This window comes from Oncorhynchus nerka, linkage group LG17, assembly GCF_034236695.1.
Source record: "Oncorhynchus nerka isolate Pitt River linkage group LG17, Oner_Uvic_2.0, whole genome shotgun sequence".
In the NCBI taxonomy this organism is placed as follows: Eukaryota; Metazoa; Chordata; class Actinopteri; order Salmoniformes; family Salmonidae; genus Oncorhynchus; species Oncorhynchus nerka.
The window spans coordinates 26,417,397-26,440,519 of NC_088412.1; the positions used below are offsets into that span (position 1 = coordinate 26,417,397).

Genomic DNA, 23,123 nt, shown 5'->3' on the forward strand with positions numbered 1-23,123 from the left:
CCCATATGGTTATTTATTTTTACTCCTTTGCACCCCAGTTATCTCTACTTGCACACTCATCTTCTGCACATCTATCACTCCAGTGTTTAATTGCTATATTGTAATTATTTTGCCACTATGGCCTATTTATTGTCTTACTGTCCTTATCCTACCTCATTTGCACACACTGTATATAGAATTTTTCTATTGTATTATTGACTGTATGTATGTTTATTCCATGTGTAACTCTGTGTTGTTGTTTGTGTCGCACTGCTTTGCTTTATCTTGGCCAGGTCGCTGTTGTAAATGAGAACTTGTTTTCAACTAGCCTACCTGGTTAAATAAAGGTGAAATAAAAAATAAATTACAAAAATTAAGTATGTGCCATTCAACTTGGCCTATGCGTGTACTTGCAAGTAGTTACCCCAATTGTTTAGACACTTCAATAACCCCGCATGCATTGCATGGCCAACATGGAGGAACTGACTGTGGAGGTCCGTGGCTCCAACGGAGCTTATTATAAGGTAAGGCATGCATTGCATGGCCAACATGGAGGAACTGACTGTGGAGGTCCTTGGCTCCAATGGAGCTTATTATAAGGTACATCTATGCATTATATTGATGTAAACTAACCATGATCATGTTTATAAAGCATGGCACACACATAAGTTCCCTAATATAGTTCATAAACTAGCAACATACACTAAGCTAGAGACTTGTGTTTTCAACATGTCTAATGACGGTTGGCTGGCTAGCTGGGTAAGCTAACGTTAGCGACGTTAACTTCAAGACCAAATATAGTTGGCAGCTAGTCTCACTTTTCTTTGCAAGCGACCTATTCACATCCCGTTTGTCTTCGAGGAGTACACTATTAGCTGGCTAATTCAACAGATAACGCTATTAAAAACATTTCTCAATGTTAGCTAACGTAATTACCTGGCTAGGTAGGTAGGCAACTTAGCTAGCTAATCAGGTTCGGTTGCACCTTGGCTTTGCTCGTCTTGAATCAGATTATTGATCTGGCTAACTTCATGACCTGCTACACTATCTAAAGGTATATGTGCTAACCATATGCATAAATCAAACCATTTATACGTTTAAGCTGTAATATGTAACTTTGGGCGACTTCACGAAATTCAGAGAAGTGGGTTATAGATCTGTCATTCTCATTTTAAGCCTAAGAAGCGGTAGATCTGTTCTAAACTCAGCAAGGACCCTGTCTTTCAAAGATAATTCGTAAAAATCCAAATAATTTAACAGAATTTCATTGTAAAGGGTTTAAACACTGTTTCCCGTGTTTGTTCAATGAACCATAAACAATTAATGAACATGCACCCGTGGAACGGTCGTTAAGACACTAACAATTTACAGATGGTAGGCAATTAAGGTCACAGTTATGAAAAATTATGACACTAAAGAGGCCTTTCTACTGACTCAGAAAAACACAAAAAGAAAGATGCCCAGGGTCCCTGCTCATCTGCGTGAATGTGCCTTAGGCATGCTGCAAGGAGGCATGAGGACTGCATATGTGGCCAGGGCAATAAATTGCAATGTCCGTACTGTGAGATGCCTGAGGCAGTCCTTGCAGTGGGAGACCACGTGTAACAACACCTGCACAGGATCGGTACATCCGAACATCACACCTGCGGGACAGGTACAGGATGGCAACAACTGCCCGAGTTACACCAGGAACGCACAATCCCTCCATCAGTGCTCAAACTGTCTGCAATAGGCTGAGAGAGGCTGGACTGAGGGCTTGTAGGCCTATTGTAAGGCAGGTCATCACCAGACATCACCGGCAACAACGTTGCCCATGGGCACAAACCCACCGTTGCTGGACCAGACAGGACTGGCAAAAAGTGCTCTTCAAGGATGAGTCGCGGTTTTGTCTTACATGGGGTGATGGTCGGATTCGCGTTTATCGTCAAAGGAATGAGCGTTACACCGAGGCCTGTACTCTGGAACGGAATCGATTTGGAGGTGGAGGGTCCGTCATGGTCTAGGGCGGTGTTTCACAGCATCATTGGACTGAGCTTGTTGTCATTGCAGGCAAGACATCCTCCTCCCTCATGTGGTACCCTTCCTGCAGGCCCATCCTGACATGACCCTCCAGCATGACAATGCCACCAGCCATACTGCTCATTCTGTGCGTGATATCCTGCAAGACAGGAATGTCAGTGTTCTGCCATGGCCAGCGAAGAGCCCAGATCTCAATACCATTGAGCACATCTGGGACCTGTTGGATTGGAGGGTGAGGGCTTGGGCCATTCCCCCCAGAAATGTCTGGAAACTTGCAGGTGCCTTGGTGGAAGAGTGGGGCAACATCTCACAGCAAGAACTGGTAAATCTGGTGCGGTCCATGAGGAGGAGATGCACTGCAGTACTTAATGCAGCTGGTGGCCACACCAGATACTGACGCTTACCCCCCTTTTGTTCAGGGACACATTATTCCATTTCAGTCACATATCTGTGGAACTTTTTTAGTTTATGTCTCAGTTGTTGAATCTTGTTATGTTCATACAATTATTTACACGTTAAGTTTGCTGAAAATAAACAGTTGACAGTGAGAGGATGTTTATTTTTTTTGCTGAGTTTGTGCTCTGTTTCTATACTTTCCATTCGTATGTTTACTTCTGGTTTTGTACACCAGCTGAAAATACAATATTTTGTTATGGGAAATATATTTCACAGCGGTTTAGATGGTACAATGATTCTCTACACTATATGTGCTGGTTTTGTCACAAGCTGAAATTGGGTGAACTATTAGAATTTTAGCAACCAGGAAATAGCGGCAAATTTTCTGCATTGTGCATCTTTTAAAAGTTTGTTCAATTAATTTTTCAATTATAGCCAGCTCATTAATGTTTTAATTTTCTCCTCAGTTAACTCTGAATAGGGAAACGTATTGTTAGGTAGGTAGCCAGCTAGCTGAAATGTTTTTCTTTCATTCAAGAATGTACACTATACACAAAAGTATGTGGACACCCCTTTAAATTCCTGGATTCAGCTATTTAAGCCACAACTTTGTGGCAACAGTTTGGGGAAGGCCCTTTCCTGTTTCAGCATGACAATACCCCCGTGCACAAAACGAGGTCCATACAGAAATGGTTTGTCGAGATTGGTGTGGAAGAACTGCCCTGCAGAGAGCTCTGAACTCAACCGCATCAAACACCTTTGGAATGAATTGGAACGCAGACTGCAAGCCAGGCCTAATCGCCCTGAGTGGCTGAATGGAAGCAAGTCCCCACAGCAATGTTCCAACATCTAGTGGAAAGCCTTTCCAGAAGAGTGGAGGCTGTTATAGCAGCAAAGGGGGGACCAACTCCATATTAATGCCCATGATTTTGGAATGAGATGTTCGGCGAGCAGGTGTCGACATACCTTTGGTCATGCAGTGTATATTGTGAATCACCTATAAATTTGAAAAAAAAATTGATATGGCCATATCGACAAGCCTTACTTGGATGTGGGAAAAGTGTCGCCATACTGGCGCAGGTAGGCAAATATATCGCAAGGAGGGATATATGTTATAAGACTAGACCCGAGTTCCACTCAGATCTAGAAACTCTGGGCTAGAATACCACAGCAGCCTATACCAGGGTTTCTTAAACTATGGGTTGGGACCAAAAGTGGGCACTGGGCATGTGAGAGGTGGGTCGCGAGTTATGAGAATAGATCTTCTTAATTTGGGATTTTGGAGGACGATTTAGGTCATGGGAGGATGGACAATTTCACTTTTGAATCTTGAGCTGAAGGTTTTAAGAATCCCTGGCCTATACTAAAGTGTTGTATGTTGATATTCCCTAGCTATGCCAGTAACTTTTTATTTTCTGGGTGGAGTGGCGGAGTACTTCTGAACTTAACCCATGGCTGATCTTTCTCTAGGGATTTGTCAAAGATGTCCATGATGATTCACTCACTATTGTCTTTGAGAACAAGTAAGTTTTCATAGGTTCTTCTGGGGTTGTAGTGTATTTTGTAGTCATCTATGTTGGAATGATGGTGGTATAATTTTGTTGATGGGCATAACTTTATGATACTTATCTAAATGTTTGTTATTAAAGGAGAATTTAGCTTTTTTACGACCAAATCTCTGTTTGATGTAAAGGGAATGTTATAGATTCTAATAGCATGCCATTTACATGTAAAACATGTTTTTTAAAGAAGCTAAATTGTCTTTTAATAAAGTTGGCAACCTGAGAGACAAGTTCACTTTAGTGATGTTCGGATGCCACCTCCTGCCGACGGTAAAAAGGACATCGGGGAGGGAGAAGAGGTGGAGGTGAGAACTGGCTCTCTATCTTCTTAGATTTATCAGACACGTTTTCCTCAGAATATCTCATTTAGAATTATCTCTCCCTCTTTCTACCAGATCTTTTCCCGGGCCAATAAGCAGGAGCCATGTGGCTGGTGGCTTGCCAAAGTGCGCATGATGAAGGGAGATGTGAGTAGTTATCTGTGGTTACAATTTCACTGGTCCCAGAATGTCATTTGCGAAAGGATGTTTCTGTAATGTTTATCCTGTGATTTCCTCATCCTGATATTACGTTTGTCAGTTTCATGCAGCACAAATGTAACCTGTGTTTGTGTTTACTGTGTAGTTCTATGTGATCGAGTATGCTGCCTGTGACGCCACGTACAATGAAATAGTCACCTTTGAACGTCTCCGGCCTGTGAATGTCAACAAGGTGGTGTCAAAGAGCTCCTTCTTCAAATGCACAGTCCCAGTTCCTGACGATCTGAAAGCAGCGTATGTACCTTTTTATTTAAAAGTAGTTTCTGATTGGGATATAGTCTAGTAGTTTGTTGGTTTTTATTTACATGCATTAGAGTTCAGAATTTGATTATAGTTTATTTTACTTTAGGTGCGAAAGTGAACAAGCGCATAAAGATTTCAAAAAGGCAGTGGGAGCTTGTCGGATTGTCTACTGTCCAGAAACAAGTAACTTGGTCGTACTAGTAAGTCCATATAAGTCTGTCTGCCACTCCTCCTTCAGTACCAGCAGTTTTGTGTAGAACAAGGAATGTCTAGACAATTTTTTTACATTTATATTCTTGTTTCCCTGCAGTCTATAAATGAAGCCACAGTTAAGCGAGTGTCTTTGCTCAGTGACATGCATTTGAGGAGCATTCGCACTAAGCTCATGCTCCTGTCCCGAAATGAGGAGGCCACTAAACAACTGGAGGCAAGGATGATTATCACAGCATCCTTGCAGAAATACTTTAAACAGGATTGTCATAGACAAATCTCAATCATGCACATGATCTCTTCTCTCTAGAGTACAAAGCAACTGACATCCGCTTTCCAAGAGGAGTTTACAGTCAGGGTGGACCTCATGGGCCTTGCCATTGGAAGCAATGGCAGCAACATTCAACAAGCCAGAAAAGTGCCTGGAATCACTGCTATTGAGCTGGATGAAGGGAGTGGGACTTTCATAATTTACGGAAAGGTGTGCTGATGCTTTTGATATGAGACTTTGTTATGAGTGAGCTATAGACGGTGTATGTACCACCAAGACATTTGTTTCTTAAAGCTATTATATTCTTCTTCTAAGAATGAGGCGGTTAAGAAGGCAAGGAATTATCTGGAGTTTCTCGAAGATTCTGTTCAGATCCCAAGGAACTTGGTCGGTATGTATCAAGTAGGAGTTGATGCTTCCATAAAGCAAGACATTTGTGGGTGTGCACCTCTTCACACAAGTGCCTTATGGCTTCTTCTTTTTTTCTTCAGGCAAGGTAATTGGCAAGAACGGAAAAGTCATTCAGGAGATCATTGACAAGTCTGGGGTGGTGAGAGTAAGGATTGAGGGGGACAAGGACAACACACAGCCACGTCAAGAAGTAAGCCCTTACTTTTAAAAAACTACTTTCCAGCTCACTTAGTAGACCAAGTGATCAGTATTGTCACGGAAACACTTCACCCATAATAACATCATTTTATTTGTGATGTGCTGACACGGAATGGTCCCGTTTACCTTTGTCGGCACTAAGGAGAACATTGGGAATGCCCAGGTGCTTCTGGAGTACCACATCGCCTACCTGAACGTAAGCATTAATCTAGTAACAAACTCCTAATGGTCTCAGTCAGGGCTGTAGGCCCTTTTTATAGTCCGTGTGGGATGAGTTTGCCTGTTGCTGTCTGCAGGAGGTAGAGCTACTGCGTATGGAGAGACTGCAGATAGATGAGCAGCTGAAGCTGATTGGGATGGGCCAAAGGCCTTCATCTGGCCACCCAGCAGACAAAGACAAGAGCTACACCACGGACGACAGTGTGGCTGCTACCGCTGTGAATACCAGCCGCTCCTACACTGGCATAGGCCCCAACTACACCTCTGGCTATGGTGAGCGTCATGTTCACAATGATACCGAACAGACATTTTGTAGATTCTCCCAATACATTTTTCAACACCTATCAGCAGGGGTTTAACCCTAAAAATAATTTAAAGTACTACTTCACTACATTCCTAAAGAAAATATTGTACTTTTTACTTTTAACACCCAAAAGTACATGTTACATTTTGAATGCTTAGCAGGACAGGAAAATGGTCCTATTCAGACTCTTTATCAGGAGAACCTCCCTGGTCATCTCTACTGCCTATGATCTTGCGGACTCACTAAACACAAATGTTTCATTTGTGAATGAGTGTTAGCCCCTGGCTATCCATAAATACAAAAAAAAACAAGATGGCGCCGTCTGGTTTCTTTACTCAACTATGACAATTGGGTAGTCAATCGAAAGTTGCAAGACACAATCTAGGGAAGGTAATATTGATATTGGGACATAATGCTATAGCCCAACAGGAAGTTATCAGTCATCTGGTATTAAAAAGATATGTTTGACTTTCAGGCACAAACTCTGAGCAATCTAATGACTCTGAGACTGACTCAGAGCGGAAGGAGGAGCTGATTGACTGGTCCCTGGCGGGAGAGGAACCGGAGAGGGGTACCCAGCCACAGAGAGACAGCAGGAGAGCTGGTCAAGGGAGGGGGAGAGGACCCAGTGGCAGGGGCCGAGGAGCAGGGAGAGGAGCCTCCAACACCGGTACGGCTGCAGACACAATTGATGGGTCATGCACATGCTGATGACATTAAACATGATTTGCATTATCCCCTATGTTTATCATGATCATGTGAATAGGTCTATGAATTGTTCCTCTAAAACTAGATATTAAACTATTTGTTAAATTTGCAGCTCTAAAGGATCGTGATGGCAACCCATACAGTGTGCTTGACAACACCGAGACAGGCCAGACGGTCGACTCCAACCTCAACACAAACCGCCACCTCCTCTCTAGCCGGACTGATGAGGACACAACAGCCATTGATGGCATGAGCGAATCGGACAAATCTTCCCTCGGTGAGAATTGCCTTGGTAAGTCCTGCATCACCATGTCCTCGCAGTGATGACTTGATTTAAGGACCGTCATCAACGGTATTTAAACATTTGTGTTGTGACTTTTACCATCTCAATCAGTACCATCCACAAACTTCTTCAATCCCTCCGGATAGAAGTGTCTGAGTAAAAATCACAAGCCCTGGGAGCCAATCGGATTCAACAACAAACATACTCCCATAAGCATTAGAAAATACAATTATTTCATGTTACAGAAGACGGTGGACAATTCAGTGACTTAAAAAGGATAGAATTACACACATTGACACCAATCCCAAGTCAATCCTCATGAAATTCACTCCGAGGGCTCTGCACAAACTCTTCCCCCACATAGATGACTCAAAAGCTAAACCACAGCTGCATAAACGTAGCAGTAGACACTGTTCGCCCACCAGAGGAAAGGTGGGGAACGGGCCTGTACTTTGTTTACCAAAACCAGCATTACTGAGTGTGATTAACACTTGCCCTGGCTAGCAGTGACATCTGTGCTTCAACCAGTAACCATTGATTTACTCTGGGAAGCTAATTTCTCAATTTGAAGCTGAATAGACACCTAGAAAAGGCATGCCACCAAGAAGTCCCACTCAAATTCACTAACATGACCGCTACTTGTTGACTATCAATTAAGGTCTGTTTATTTTTTGGGATTTGATACTGCTTGCCTGTATTTCTCACTTGCATTCCTTGGACTGCTTTCTAGTTATTTTTAAGTGTTATCACAATGTAAGCTATTTTTCTGATTCAGAGGGGTTGGGTTAAATGCGGAAGACACATTTCATTTGAATGCATTTCTGTACAACTGACTAGGCATCCCCCTTTCCCTATCATTAGCTATGATGATCTAGTTTATTTCATTACCAATGCAAGTGGTTCTAACATTCTTTGTTTTGCAGATCCCGGGCTGAATCACAAAGCAGATAGATGAACTGGTATGTTTGAAAAAATCTACAAATCTGAATTCAGGGCTCGTATGTATCAAGCGTCTCGTAGTAAGAGTGCTGATCTAGGATCAGGTCTTCAATCTTATTCAATGTGATGTAAAATGCAAATCGGCACGCCTAATCTGAGATGCTTGATACATACAAGTGATGGGGAGATAGAACCATGGTAGTGTACGGAAACTTGCAATAAGAATGTACATTTCTTTCTCTTGGCTTGATGTACTTCAGGGGCATAGTCCATGGAATCTACAGTATGTGAAATTGCCACTAGGCTGGTTTAAATGTCTAGCATTGTATGCCTTTGGTACATTAAGTCAAGCTTCTGTAACTATTTCTACTTGTCTGTGTCCTGCAGGGGCATGTTGAGTGTATTACAGAGCACAGCCTCTCCACATCAGCAAAGACAGGCAATGGAAAAGGTGACGAACTAGGCAGAGCTTCCACAAAGAGCTGCCAAAGTCTGTTACCAAGGGAACAGTGACTAGCAGCCTGTCCTGAATAGTGTCTCCTAATCTACGGACCTATTAATTGTATTACATTCGTACAATAGTTATTGTACAAGCTTGCCAAAGATAGACATATGGACTTCCAGATTCTCTACTGCACTTTTCAATTCCCTAACCATGGGACACAGAGGGGGAGATTTAGCACTGAACCGAGACATGAAAAGGCATGTTTCAAGTACATTATCAGATGTTGTGCCTTGAGTAGATTTAACATAGTTGCCTGACTGTAGTAAATTTGTCAATGATGACAAAGGTGAAAGAATCTAGTTATCCTAATGTTTGTTGAGGAGCTTTGGCTGATTTGTATTTTTTTACATTTTAATATACAATCACTTCAGACTAGGAAATGCAGTCCGAGAGGGAAAAAAACTGTTTTGCACTGAATTGGTCTGTCAATGTTCTTGTCCCATTTTTTTATGCACCCACCAGAGGCTGGAATGATGGTGGCAGTAACTTGTCTCGAAGGAGCTTTATTTTTTTTATTTACAAATGTACACTTTAATAAGCTGTTAACACTAAACTGGTGGAACGACCGTGTTTTATGCAGGTGACAATTTGGACTGAGGTCAATTTCTAGATTTTGATGTGCAATATGTTTTGTATGCCAGTAGTTCTTAAATAAAACCATTTGTCTTGTCAGGTTGACCTTTTTGTCCTGAGAATGCGTGAAGTACAGAGCAAAACTAGTCTCTTTTAATGTATGATTTATTTGGGCACGGTGAATAAGAAAACCCCTGGGCCCAACCAAGTACAAAGTGAACTATTGATTTTGTGATCCAAATTACATTGTACAAGCTGAATGACTATATAAAAGTACATCATTGTTTGGAAAGCGTTTTACTCGTTCCTCAACCCTCTGTCGGTGATTTAGAATCATCAGTTTTCTGTGGGCTTCTCTGATCTTGTTAGCTGTGGGACAGGGAACAACAATATGATTCATTAGGCAAATGGAATTTATTGTAGTATCATACACCCAGTGAAATGTACAATACCCTACTTCTAGAAAAGCATGCAACAAGACAGTTACAATTGTACCACATGCGTGTAATGCCATAGTGTCTTGTAGAGCAAGGTTTCCCAAACTCGGTCCTGGGGCCCCCACTGGTTGCGCGTTTTGGTTTTTGCCCTAGAAGGACACAGCTGATTCAAATAATCAAAGCTTGATGAGTTGGTTATTTGAATCCAAAACGTGCACCCAGGGAGGACCCCAGGACCGGGCTTGGTAAACCTTGTTCAGAAAAACACACGTGTGAAAGCCCATAAAATCTTACTGATTTGGGAAAACTGCATAGCTTGCTTCATTTGGGGTTTCATGGCCTAGCGACCTGAATCAAGAAGTACCATTTTAGTGTCACACAATCATCCATAACTTTTATTCAACTCAAAAGTTTTAAACCGAACGAAAATATAAATGCGACATCTAAAGTGTTGGTTTCATTAGCTGAAATAAGAATTTTAAAAATAGCAGAATTGTTCCATATGCACAAAAAGCTTCAGCTGGGCTAGACAATCTGGACCCTCTCTTTCTAAAATAATCTGCCGCCATTGTTGCAACCCCTATTTATCAGTCTGTTCAACCTCTTTCGTATTGTCCGAGATCCCTAAAGATTGGAAAGCTGCTGCGGTCATCCCCCTCTTCAAAGGGGATGACACTAGACCCAAACTGTTATAGACCTATATCCATCCTGCCCTGCCATTCTAGTCTTCGAAAGCCAAGTTAATAAACAGATCACTGACCATTTCGAATCCCACCGTACCTTCTCCACTGTGCAATCCGGTTTCCGAGCTGGTCACGGGTGCACCTCAGCCACGCTCAAGGTACTAAACGATATAACCATCGATAAAAGACGGTACTGTGCAGCCGTCTTCATCGACCTGGCCAAGGCTTTCGACTCTGTCAATCACCGTATTCTTATTGGCAGACTCAAAAGCCTTGGTTTCTCAAATGACTGCCTCGCCTGGTTCACCAACTACTTCTCAGACAGAGTTCAGTGTGTAAAATCGGAGGGCCTGGCAGTCTATGGGGGAACCATAGGGTTCAATTCTTGGGCCGACTCTTTTCTCTGTGTATATCAACGATGTCGCTCTTGCTGCGGGTGATTCCACCTCTATGCAGATGACACCATTCTGTATACCTCTGGCTCTTCTTTGGACACTGTGTTAACTAGCCTCCAAATGAGCTTAATTGCCATACAACACTCCTTCTGTGGCTTCCAACTGCTCTTAAACGCGAGTAAAACCAAATGCATGCTTTTCAACCGTTCGCCCGACTAGCATCACTACTCTGGACGGTTCTGAGTATGAATATGTGGACAACTACAAATACCTAGGTGTCTGGCTAGACTGTAAACTCTCCTTCCAGACTCATATTAAACATCTCCAAAATTAAATCTAGAATCGGCTTCCTATTTCGCAACTATTTCCTTCACTCACGCCGCCAAACATACCCTCGTAAAACTGACTATCCTACTGATCCTCAACCTCGGCGATGTCATTTACAAAATAGCTTCCAATACTCTACTCAGCAAACTGGATTCAGTCTATCACAGTGCCATCTGTTTTGTCATCAAAGCCCCTTATACCACCCACCACTGCGACCTGTATGCTCTAGTCGGCTGGCCCTCGCTACATATTCGTCGCCAGACCCACTGGCTCCAGGTCATCTATAAGTCTATGCTAGGTAAAGCTCAGCCTTATCTCAGCTCACTGGACATGATAACACCCACCAAATTCCACCCAGTGCGAAACACCTATCCAGGCCAGATTAATTGAATCCCCTCAATGGTCACGTTCCCTTGCTCAGACTATGTATACATTTCATTCCCCCCCCTTTATTTAACAAGGCAAGTACTTTAAAAACAAATTATTTACAATGAGGCAGAATGACAGATTTTTACGTTAGAAATCGTTCGGTTAACGTACTGTTCCAACGCTCTAACCACCAGGCTACCTGAACATCTGCTGTGAGCCATGCATCCACCAACTTGGAATGGGATTTGCCTCGTTTTTTTCAGTTATCTTGAACGCACCACTGGTTCCTAGTCCTAGTTGTTTTGAACGCGGAATAAGCACTGACGCATGTGAGGTCTAGGGCGAGTAATGCTATCCACCAGCTGTATGGCTGTCAGTCGTAGCTAGACATTTGCACTAGTGTGATGCTACAGTTGCTAGGTAGCTATGCTAGTCAGTTTAGCTAACGAATATGCTTCTGCTGCTCTTGGCTAAAGACTTCAATGCGGTAAGCTATCCTACGGTAGCCTCGATATAACAACTCGCCATGTTTTTATGCTAAGATCTGCCTCTATTAAAAACTTGAAACAACTTTTGTACTAGCTACTTGTCTACGATGAACAAAGTCACAAACCACCCTCATGTTTTAATACTTGACTTGTGTTATTCTGGCCTGTCGGAAACTAAAAACACATGTCGTAATGACTAACCTCAATCGCTCAGCACTGTCGCAAAATGTCAGAGTCCCCAATTCCATATATATTTATGCCATGACCACCTCTTGCCTAGTTAATATCTAACTTTGTGTCCTGTAAAATATGTTGCCAATCCGGTACAGCATCTCTGGCCCTGACAATGTTCACGCATTAATAAAAGAGAATTGCCCAAATACAGTGTTTTCCATAACACACTGTAGGTCATCTATATGCTACAGTAAACCAATCCACAACGTTTATCAATCATCCTTGACATATTCCCCAATGTATTACTATCAAAGACAGTATACTATGAATTGCTTTGAAAACGGTGTTATTATCATTTACAAACTGTTTTGTTTACAGACCATTTTAAGAAAATGTGTTTCTTTCTACTCTGCTTTGATGTGTTTGACTAAGCTTTTCACCTAACTCAGTATCTGTTTTTTTATCCAATGGACCAGTGTATGGTGCATGTCTGGTACATACATGTCCAGTACAAACAAGCAGTATTGCACCGCATTAGGAATGTAATGCCAAATAGTCACACATTAGGCACATTACAGTATATAAGGCAAAAGTCTCAAATTACAAAAGACACTTATTCATAATACAAAGAACATAATGGATCTTACCTGACTTGGTCAGTCTCCAATGAATACTATAATATAGGACTGAACTTTAGCTGAACATCTGCTGTGAGCAATTTGAAATAGAATAGAACATGTTCTGCCTCTTCCCATTGGAATGGAGCACAGTGGAGCAACACAATGTGATGTTGAAGGTCCTAATTATTGCCCCTGTCATTTGCGTAATTACAATGTTTTCCAATGGCAAGGGCAGTATAGAAATTGTACATTGTAGTGGACCTGCAGCAGTCAGTGAAAGTCAGGTTTAATGATGAATCTGTCCTCCACCAGGCAGACACACTGGCCGGTAGTTTCAATAGGATTTAAAAGGCCAACTGCGTGGAGAAATTAGAGTTTTGCCCCAAAATCATGTGGAATTACAGTGCTGGGTGCATGTGGTGAGCCAACACACAAAAAGGCCAGAGAAGGCAGCTATTTCTGTTGGTTTTATTAAACCAACCAAGCAATTTAATTCTTTTGTTCAGGGGAGTTCTACTTCATTGATTAACAAAAGCAGGGATATAATTTTTTCAGCTTTTTTGAAAAGCCTGAAATGTCAAGCCTTTTAAAGCAGATTATTCTCCCCCTGTGCAGGGAATGGAGCCAGAGTAACCTTTTGTCTACAATTAAATATTCCAGCATAAATATAAAAGAAAATCAGAGATGGAGAAGATTGACTCACAAGAGATTGGAGAGGTAGATCCTCACCCTGATAGTGCAAACAGCTTGCTTCTAATTAAATATGCCACAGAGTCTCAAAGCATTTGCTTTCAGCCGCAGAGAGAGGAAGCTGCCTAAGAATGAAGGGGAGAAATATATCACATCATCTGTCTGTCCACAGCCTTCCTCTGGGCATCTAAAAGGTATTTAATTGTTTTGTTTTTGTATATTTGTTTCCTTTTTTATAGGAAGTATCTAAAGGCAATGCCTTCAGGGATATGCATAAATAGAGACACACAATACAAATAGTGCGATTGTTTATGATTAAAAATCAGATGATTAAGCATGACTGTGGCACTTCAGAGACATGGGGCGTTTATTTTACATTTAAGGACGCATTCTCTCCATGTCTGTGATGCAGGGAGGTGGCATCTTCACAGGCATTATAGTCTGAAATGTTGAATTTATAGGTGTTTTTTGGTTTAAGTTGTAGACTTTGTAGTGGCTCGTTTAATTGATGTGTGAGGTTCTATATATAAAAATATAGAGTATGTGGTGTCGTATAAAAGATGCATGTATATCTATAAAGATCGATGTTTGGTGGTTTATTTATAGTCAGGATGACATAGAAGTGACCTCTAATAGACATGTGACGTGGATTCTTCTAAGTATCTGCTCACTTACTCCTAAGCATTCAAAGACAGCGTTGCCACTGTAACTTTGATCTGATAACAGCAGTGTTGATAAAAAAATGCACTCTGCTTTACATCTTAATATGTTTTCTTCGTTAAAAAAACATCTCTGCAAACTTGCCACATTTTGTTCTGCATGCAGATATTCTGCCATGTTTAGGAAACAGTATTTTGTAAGTGTGAGTTTTATTATGGCTTAGTAGACTTGGATCCTATCAACTTCATCAAGTCAAGGGTTTTTGAAGTGACAATCACATATAGCAAATTCTGCAATTGCAAAAATGTGTAAGCACATATTAAATAATTGTTTATAAATAAGTCAAAGGTAGAATGATTATTTTAAATAAATGTTTTTGAACAGAGCATAGTTGCTGAAGACGGCTTACTAAAAGTTTGTCATTGTTAATAGTCTGTTGACAATTTGTTGGCAATGATTTGTTGTCAGGTTCATTATGTTACAGGTTTATAACAGTTATGTTGATCATCATACATTATATTCATATGGAGGAAGTCGTTTGACACATTTTTATTTTAGCTTGCTGCTGCTGCTGCTGCAAAAAAAATGTTTCAGTATCCTTTACTTTGTTTGATTATTATGTATGCATGTGTATCAATATTAGGAAGGTTCCTAATGTTTTGTACACTCAGTGTATATGGTTCCTTAAGATGGTTTCAGTGGGTGCCTGAAGGATTCCAAGGAATGCAGATTTGGTTAACTTTGTTGTCTCTCAGATCCCCCTACGTGTATATATTAAATAAGTAGTGGATAAGGATGTGGACTGATTATGTGTTGCATGAGAAACAAACAGGGCACCTTTTCTGTAGTTGAAGTGATTCATTCATGTGTCTGTAACATCCAGACAAAATAGAGGCGCCAACATATGCTCCCTAACCTCGACCCACTTACCCCATACCTGCAATCAGGCCTTATCAGAAAATTGGGCAAGTCATGAGTCTGTTGATTAACCCTGACTGGCCTAATGATTGTGGGTCAGGATTTCAGCTTGTGAAATATCAAACAACCACTAGTGTCAAATAATAGATCCACTGACAGGCAAGTTGTGCTCTGTCATTTGCGTTTCATGGCGATAATGGGTTCTGAACCGACCAGCTCTGGCTGGTTATGGTGCTGTCTGCAGCTTTTTACCAGGTCTGCAGTGGATGGATATGGCATGAGGGACGAAACCCGTCGCTTTCCCAGACCACAAGTAAATCTTGTATTATGCTGAGTTTTAGTTTCCAGAGGACTGCAAGGTTTGCAAAAAAGGAAACAAGAATTATGCAATCAAATTGGCACCTCCACATCCAGATTTGACTAGTGCTGCATAATGCAATCCAGTAATCCCTTTATCAAATGCTAAGATGAAATGGTCTTATTGCAAAAGGGGAGAAATATATTTAAGGTCATTCTATCACTAGTTTATTTTGCCCACACTCTTTTTTTATCTTCAGAGACAATAATTACTTCTAGTTCATAACAGAAGTATGGCTGGTGAATGTTCAGAGAATCCACAGGATGGAATCTTTGCAATAATCAGCAGTACAATTTTGTCTCCCTTTTAAAATGTCTTCACATTTTAACATACATGACTGTCTGCAAAATATGGTGCCTACTTGAACTTGAATTGTTCAAGCATCAGCATTTTACATATCTTAGGCTACAGTATTTGTGGGTTAAGCTATGATGCAATGTCTTTCCAATCCATTTTGGGAAGGCATTTCCTTCTTTTTTTTCCTTTTCAGTATTTACTTTTAAAGCCATAATAGGACCAATGCAGTGTGAATACTAAAACAGACTATATATTTTTTGTATATATTTTTTGTATATATATATATATATATATATGCACCCTTTGCTAACTGCTCACATTGCTCACTGCTGAGACCCTGACTGATGTCAAATATCAGCATTCAATTGATCAGTAACCCACTAGGCCTAATGGTTTATAAGTCTTTGAGTCCATATACAGTGCATTCGGAAAGTATTCAGACGCCTTGTCTTTTTCCACATTTTGTTACGTCATGGCCTTGTTCTAAAATTGATTAAATATGATTTTTTTTCTCATCAATACAATACCCCATAATGACAAAGCAAAAACAGGTGTTTGCAAATTCATAAAAAATGAAAAACAGAAATACCTTATTTACTTAGGTATTCAGGAACACCAAAACGTAACATTATTTTTTGTCAGAGGACAAACCATCCACAGAGACGAACTGATATCTTCCCGACAGATAACATCTTTCCAAAAGTATGTGGTGATCGATGGTGTCAAAAGCGGCTCTAAGGTCTAGGAGCATGAAGACAGATGCAGGGCTTTGGTCTGACACCATTAAAGTGCAATTTACCACCTTCATGAGAACATTCACAGTTCTGTGCTGGGGTCTAAAACCAGACTGGGGCATTTCGTATACATTATTTGTCTTCAGGAAGGCAGTGTGTTGCTGCACAACAGCTTTTACATTTTTCTTTTGAGGAATGGGAGAATCGATATAGGCTGATAGTTTTTGGCTTTTTCAGGAGAGGCTTTATTAAGCTACTTTTAGTAAGTTTGGTACACATCCAGAGGATAGGGAACATTTATTATGTTCAACATAGGATGGCCAAGCACAGGAAGTAGCTCTTTCAGTAGTTTAGTTGGAATAGGGTCCAGTAGGAAGCTTGAAGGTTTAGAGGACATGGCTATTTTCGTGAATGTGTCGAGAGATATAGGATAAAAAATTAGTGTCTGCATTGATCCTAGGTCCTGGCAGGTCTGTGCAGACTGAGGACAACTGAGTTTTGGAGAAAATATGCAGATTCAAAGAGGAGTCCATCATTTGCTTTCTAATGATCATAATCTTTTTGTCAAAGAAGTTCATAAATTCATCACTGCTGAAGTGAAGGCCATCCTCTCTTGGTGGAATCCTGCTTTTTAGTTAGCTTTGTGGCAGTATCAAAAATACATTTGATTGTTTTTATTCTCCTCAATCAAGTTGGAAAAGTAGGCTGATCGAGCAGCAGTGAGGTCTCTTCGATATTGATAGTTGGAAGACTTCCATTATGGTGGAGCACCATTTCCCTTCTAATTTTCTGGAAGCTAGCTTCAGGGGTGGGGTATTTTCTGTATACCAGGGTGCTAATTTCTTTTGAGAAATGTTTTTGGTTTTTAGAGGTGCGACTGCATCAATAAATTCTATATTTTGGGAGGGGCAGAAACATTTTTCAACCAGCAATTGTGTTGTGCGAATCTGCTGTAGCTAAGTTAAACGCTGAAGTTATGTTGTGCTTGGTGACCTCTGACTGTTTCATCCTAACATCGTTGGTGCAGACGTGGATAACAATATCCCTATAACATCTATACTCACCAGTTTTGGCCTCAGCCAGCACCATCTTCCGATTAGCCTTTACGTCAGTAGCCCTGCCCCCTGGTAAACAGTGTATGATAGTTGAATTATTATTTTGAAGTCTAATATTGCGGGTAATGGAGTCCCAAATGGCTAGGGTTTTCAATGTCTAATGGTGGAAGGCTTCGGTGGCTCGGACTGCATAACAGGGGGAGGAGAGACCTGAGAAAGACTCAGGCTCTGACTCTTTGCTTCACGGGGAAAACCAGTTTAAAGTTTGTATCGGCTGAATAAGCGACACCAGTTGAACATGCTGACAGCATTTCTTTCCAGAAGCCATGAGAAAATTGTCCAGCTGCGGGGACTGTGCAGGGGGATTAACCCTACTACCAGTATTTACTGGTGGCATAGACGCTGTATCAATCTTTCCTACACTTAAATAGCCCTTGTCTAACAATTGCTTGCAGCTCGGCTATCCTCGCCATAAGGTGATAGTGATCCTGTATATTAAGAGTACAGCGACTGCAATGAGAAGGCATAATGTTACTTAACTTTTTTCGGCAGGAGGACATCCTGCAGATCTATGTCCAGATAAAGTTTCTGGGGTGAAAAAAAATGTATTAAAAAGTGTGGAAAAATTAAGACCTTGGTAAACTTGTTGAATACAGAGTTTGATTGAATAGTTATTAAGACTAAAGGGCGAAAGAGTTTGTCTGGTAGCCAAGTAACAACTAAAAGTACAGTAGTACGGAGACAACACGGAAGTGCGGTTTGCTCCTAAAACAGAGCTTGGCTTGGCTCTGCCCACCGCCTTGCTTGTTCGGCCCACTATGATTCATTTGCTGCCATTGGAAACAACAGGCTCTGGTCTATCTTGGGTTACTTATAAAAATCAATGGTACTTTCAAGATAACTCAGAGTTAACATTTTTGTATGTTTTTTTTGCATTGACCTTCCTATTGGTTGATTCTGATACTTTCTAATTGTGAAAACTCAGAGCTTATCTTATTACAACAGGTCAGAAATGTCAGCATTTCAGAGTTGTCTTAAACACAGCATCAATCTTTGATGACAGTTGTGTTGCTTTTATTTTTATTTAACTATGCAAGTCAGTTAAGAACAGATTCTTATTTACAATGATGGTCTGCCCCAGCCAAACCCAGACGATGCTGGGCCATTTGTGCACCGCCCTATGGGACTCCCAAACACAGTCAGATGTGATTCAGCCTGGATTTGATCCAGGGACGGTAGTGTCACTTCCTGCACAGAGATGCAGTGCCTTAGACCGCTGTGCCACTCAGGAGCCCATGCTAATGTTAGCTCGCGAATATGAGGATATTTGTATACGATAAAAGCCCTTTATAAACACCAAGTTTTCTTCTTTCAACATAACATTGGCGACGGTATCTGCATATTGCTGTCTCATGTAAACAAGTCTGAGGCGTTGCGTGCTAATGGGTATTTCTGTATCTTGATTCTGCTGCTACTATTGGCTAGAGCACACTCAGCGCAGCTTTCTCCATGCATGACAATTCTAGCTATACATTACCATTCTGTGTTAGCGGGCAAGTAGGCATGACTGGGCATGATTGAAATCAACACCCACCATTGAATATCCAAGGATTTAGGAACATACTCATTTTCCCTAAATATTTCCAAATCTCAGTTTTGGAAGATACTGATTTTATGCCGAAATTATACTATTTACACTTAGTAGTCAACTTTGACACTAGAATAGAATGTACTTGACTAATATCGATGCCACGTAGGTGTTTCAACCATTGAAATTGTTTTTTTTGTTTACCACCAAACTACTAATTCCCTGATTTACAGGGTTTAATAACACTAACATGTAAGAACAATATTATTTGTGAACCAATGTTTCATTTTGTCGTTATAATAATATTGGTAGCAACATGAAAGTCTTTGTGAAATTCTGTTGCAGTTCAAGTCGACTACAAAACCCACAATACAATGCTCTCTCTCTGGGCTGATCTTCACTAGCTTCCATAGCCACAAAGTCATAATTGGGTGATTTTGCAACTACAGGCAATTTCAGCATTTCTTATTTTCAAGAAATTAAGTTTCTTGAAAAACTTTTTTATCAACAGAAATACTTTTCTAATTTTGTCAGAAACCACAAAGTTGTATTGGCTGTGACCATTTTATTCGTCAATACATGGATTTTACTCCGTTTTCACAAAGCACGTTCATCAGATCTCATTACCATCACACCATAAAACATTACAATTTAGTTTAAAACTGATTGACAAACACACAGGGTTTTTGGATTAATTGGTTTATCTGTTAATAGGATTTGGTACTACCACATTAAGAAATAATGAATTGTATTCCTTAATCCATAAAATGTTGGCATGTGCCGGCTGTGCTTGTAGACCTGCACGGAAACCATAAACAATGCAATTTCTTGTTAAAATTGTTATATATTTATAGTTTTTACGGTAGCTATATTGGCAACAAGTAAGTGCTTTACATTTGAAGTAGACAGAAGTGTGATATTTAATGTGTAAATACAGTGCCTTGCGAAAGTATTCAGCCCCCTTGAACTTTGCGACCTTTTGCCACATTTCAGGCTTCAAACATAAAGATATAAAACTGTATTTTTTTGTGAAGAATCAACAACAAGTGGGACACAATCATGAAGTGGAAAAACATTTATTGGATATTTCAAACTTTTTTAACAAATCAAAAACTGAAAATTGGGCGTGCAAAATTATTCAGCCCCTTTACTTTCAGTGCAGCAAGCTCTCTCCAGAAGTTCAGTGAGGATCTCTGAATGATCCAATGTTGACCTAAATGACTAATGATGATAAATACAATCCACCTGTGTGTAATCAAGTCTCCGTATAAATGCACCTGCACTGTGATAGTCTCAGAGGTCCGTTAAAAGCGCAGAGAGCATCATGAAGAAGAAGGAACACACCAGGCAGGTCCGAGATACTGTTGTGAAGAAGTTTAAAGCCGGATTTGGATACAAAAAGATTTCCCAAGCTTTAAACATCCCAAGGAGCACTGTGCAAGCGATCATATTGAAATGGAAGGAGTATCAGACCACTGCAAATCTACCAAGACCTGGCCGTCCCTCTAAACTTTCAGCTCATACAAGGAGAAGACTGATCAGAGATGCAGCCAAGAGGCCCATGATCACTCTGGATGAACTGCAGAGATCTACAGCTGAGGTGGGAGACTCTGTCCATAGGACAACAATCAGTCGTATATTGCACAAATCTGGCCTTTATGGAAGTGGCAAGAAGAAAGCCATTTGTTAAAGATATCCATAAAAAGTGTTGTTTAAAGTTTGCCACAAGCCACCTGGGAGACACTCCAAACATGTGGAAGAAGGTGCTCTGGTCAGATGAAACCAAAATTGAATTTTTTGGCAACAATGCAAAACGTTATGTTTGGCGTAAACGCAACACAGCTCATCACCCTGAACACACCATCCCCACTGTCAAACATGGTGGTGGCAGCATCATGGTTTGGGCCTGCTTTTCTTCAGCAGGGACAGGGAAGATGGTTAAAATTGATGGGAAGATGGATGGAGCCAAATACAGGACCATTCTGGAAGAAAACCTGATGGAGTCGGCAAAAGACCTGAGACTGGGACGGAGATTTGTCTTCCAACAAGACAATGATCCAAAACATAAAGCAAAATCTACAATGGAATGGTTTAAAAATAAACACATCCAGGTGTTAGAATGGCCAAGTCAAAGTCCAGACCTGAATCCAAACGAGAATCTGTGGAAAGAACTGAAAACTGCTGTTCACAAATGCTCTCCATCCAACCTCACTGAGCTCGAGCTGTTTTGCAAGGAGGAATGGGGAAAAAATTCAGTCTCTCGATGTGCAAAACTGATAGAGACATACCCCAAGTGACTTACAGCTGTAATCGCAGCAAAAAGTGGCGCTACAAAGTATTAACTTAAGGGGGCTGAATAATTTTGCACGCCCAATTTTTCAGTTTTTGATTTGTTAAAAAAGTTTGAAATATCCAATAAATGTCGTTCCACTTCATGATTGTGTCCCACTTATTGTTGATTCTTCACAAAAAAATACAGTTTTATATCTTTATGTTTGAAGCCTGAAATGTGGCAAAAGGTCGCAAAGTTCAAGGGGGCCGAATACTTTCGCAAGGCACTGTATATATATTTTTCAGAAATTGTCACACCCTGATCTGTTTCACCTGTCCTTGTGATTGTCTCCACCCCCTCCAGGTGTCGCTTATTATCCCCAGTGTATACATCCCTATGTTTCCTGTCTCTATGTGCCAGTTCGTCTTGTTTGTCAAGTCAACCAGCGGTTTTCCTTGCTCCTATTTCTTCCCAGTCTCTTTTGGTTCTAGTCCTCCTGTTTTCGACCCTTGCCTGTCCTGACTCCGAACTCACCTGCCTGACCACTCTGCCTGTTCTGTCTTCAAGCCTGCCTATCCCTTGTACTGTTTGGACTCGGATCTGGATACTGAACCCCTGCCTGGCCTGACCTCAAGACTGCCCTTCGTCTGGTACTGTTTTGGACTCTGACCCGGTTTATGAACTCTCGCCTGTCCCCGACCTACCTGTTGCCTACCCCTTGGATGAATAAATATCGTAGCTCAACCATCTGCTTCTTCTGTCTGCATTTGGGTCTTGCCTTGTGTCCTTATAGAAATAGTGCCTTCAGAAAGTATTCATACCATTTGACTTATTCCACATTTTGTTGTGTTACAGCCTGAATGCAAAATGGATAAAAATATATATATTTCACCCATCTACAAAAGTCCCCCAAGAATAGTAAAGCACCCTTTACTGGTTTAAATAGGTAATCAACCAGCCTGTTACCAGCCATTAGTAAACTATTGGGAAAAATGGTGTTTGACAAGATACAATGCTATTTTACACTAAACAAATTGACAACAGACTTTCAGAAAACTTATAAGGAAGGACATTCAACAAGCACAGCACTTACTCAAATGACTGATGATTGGCTGAGAGATATTGATGATAAAAGATGGTGAGGGCTGTTTTGTTAGACTTCAGTGTGGCTTTTGACATTATCGATCATAGTCTGCTGCTGGAAAAACATATGTGTTATGGATTTACACCCCCTGCTGTATTGTGGATAAAGACTTACCTGTCTAAAAGAACACAGAAGGTGTTCTTTCTTGGAGCCTCTCCAACATAATGCAGGTAGAATCAGGAATTACCCAGGGCAGCTGTCTAGTCCCCTTACTTTTTTCAATCTTTACTAATGAAATTGCCACGTCTGCCCCCCCCCCTGCCTTCCCTCGTCACGTGCATCAGCGACATTGGACTCACCTGGACTCACTCATCACCTGTTATTACCTCCCCTATATTTGTCAGTTCCCCTGCTCTGTTCCCCGCTTCTGCATTGATTGTTTTTTGTCTTTGTTTTCTTGTACGCTGACGCTGTTCCTGTCTCGCTCCATGTCCGTTCCTTATTAAATGTTTGATAGCCCGTACCTGCATCGTCTCTTCCAGTGTCATCACATGTGACAGAATGCAGAAGCTATCACACGAAGCATCGGGGAGTACTGGTGTTTCGGTTGGTATG

At 41.0% G+C, this 23,123-nt stretch overlaps 1 protein-coding gene and 1 long non-coding RNA gene across 2 annotated transcripts; one reads left to right on the plus strand and one right to left on the minus strand.

Moving 5' to 3' along the window:
• Positions 1-488: 488 nt before the first annotated feature.
• LOC115145064 (RNA-binding protein FXR1-like) lies at positions 489-9,464 on the plus strand. Its single transcript, XM_065003088.1, has 14 exons — positions 489-579; positions 3,865-3,917; positions 4,168-4,261; positions 4,352-4,423; positions 4,581-4,729; positions 4,845-4,938; positions 5,049-5,165; positions 5,259-5,429; positions 5,535-5,610; positions 5,711-5,820; positions 5,971-6,024; positions 6,125-6,320; positions 6,827-7,021; positions 7,172-9,464. The coding sequence occupies exons 1-14, from the start codon at positions 511-513 to the stop codon at positions 7,381-7,383; spliced, it is 1,662 nt and encodes a 553-aa protein (XP_064859160.1). The 5' UTR covers positions 489-510; the 3' UTR covers positions 7,384-9,464.
• Positions 9,465-9,506: 42 nt separating this feature from the next.
• LOC115144989 (uncharacterized) lies at positions 9,507-12,237 on the minus strand. Its single transcript, XR_003865892.2, has 3 exons — positions 11,742-12,237; positions 10,091-10,144; positions 9,507-9,728 (listed from the first exon to the last, which is right to left on the minus strand). It is a non-coding gene; the product is annotated as an uncharacterized LOC115144989 (long non-coding RNA).
• Between the last annotated feature and the right edge of the window lie 10,886 nt (positions 12,238-23,123).

Coding starts and splice junctions, on each gene's coding strand:
- LOC115145064 (XM_065003088.1), top strand. CDS start 511: ATGCATTGCATGGCCAACATGGAGGAACTGACTGTGGAGGTCCTTGGC. Junction 5,430..5,534: donor CTTTCATAATTTACGGAAAG/GTGTGCTGATGC, acceptor TCTTCTTCTAAG/AATGAGGCGGTTAAGAAGGC. Junction 6,321..6,826: donor CAACTACACCTCTGGCTATG/GTGAGCGTCATG, acceptor TTTGACTTTCAG/GCACAAACTCTGAGCAATCT.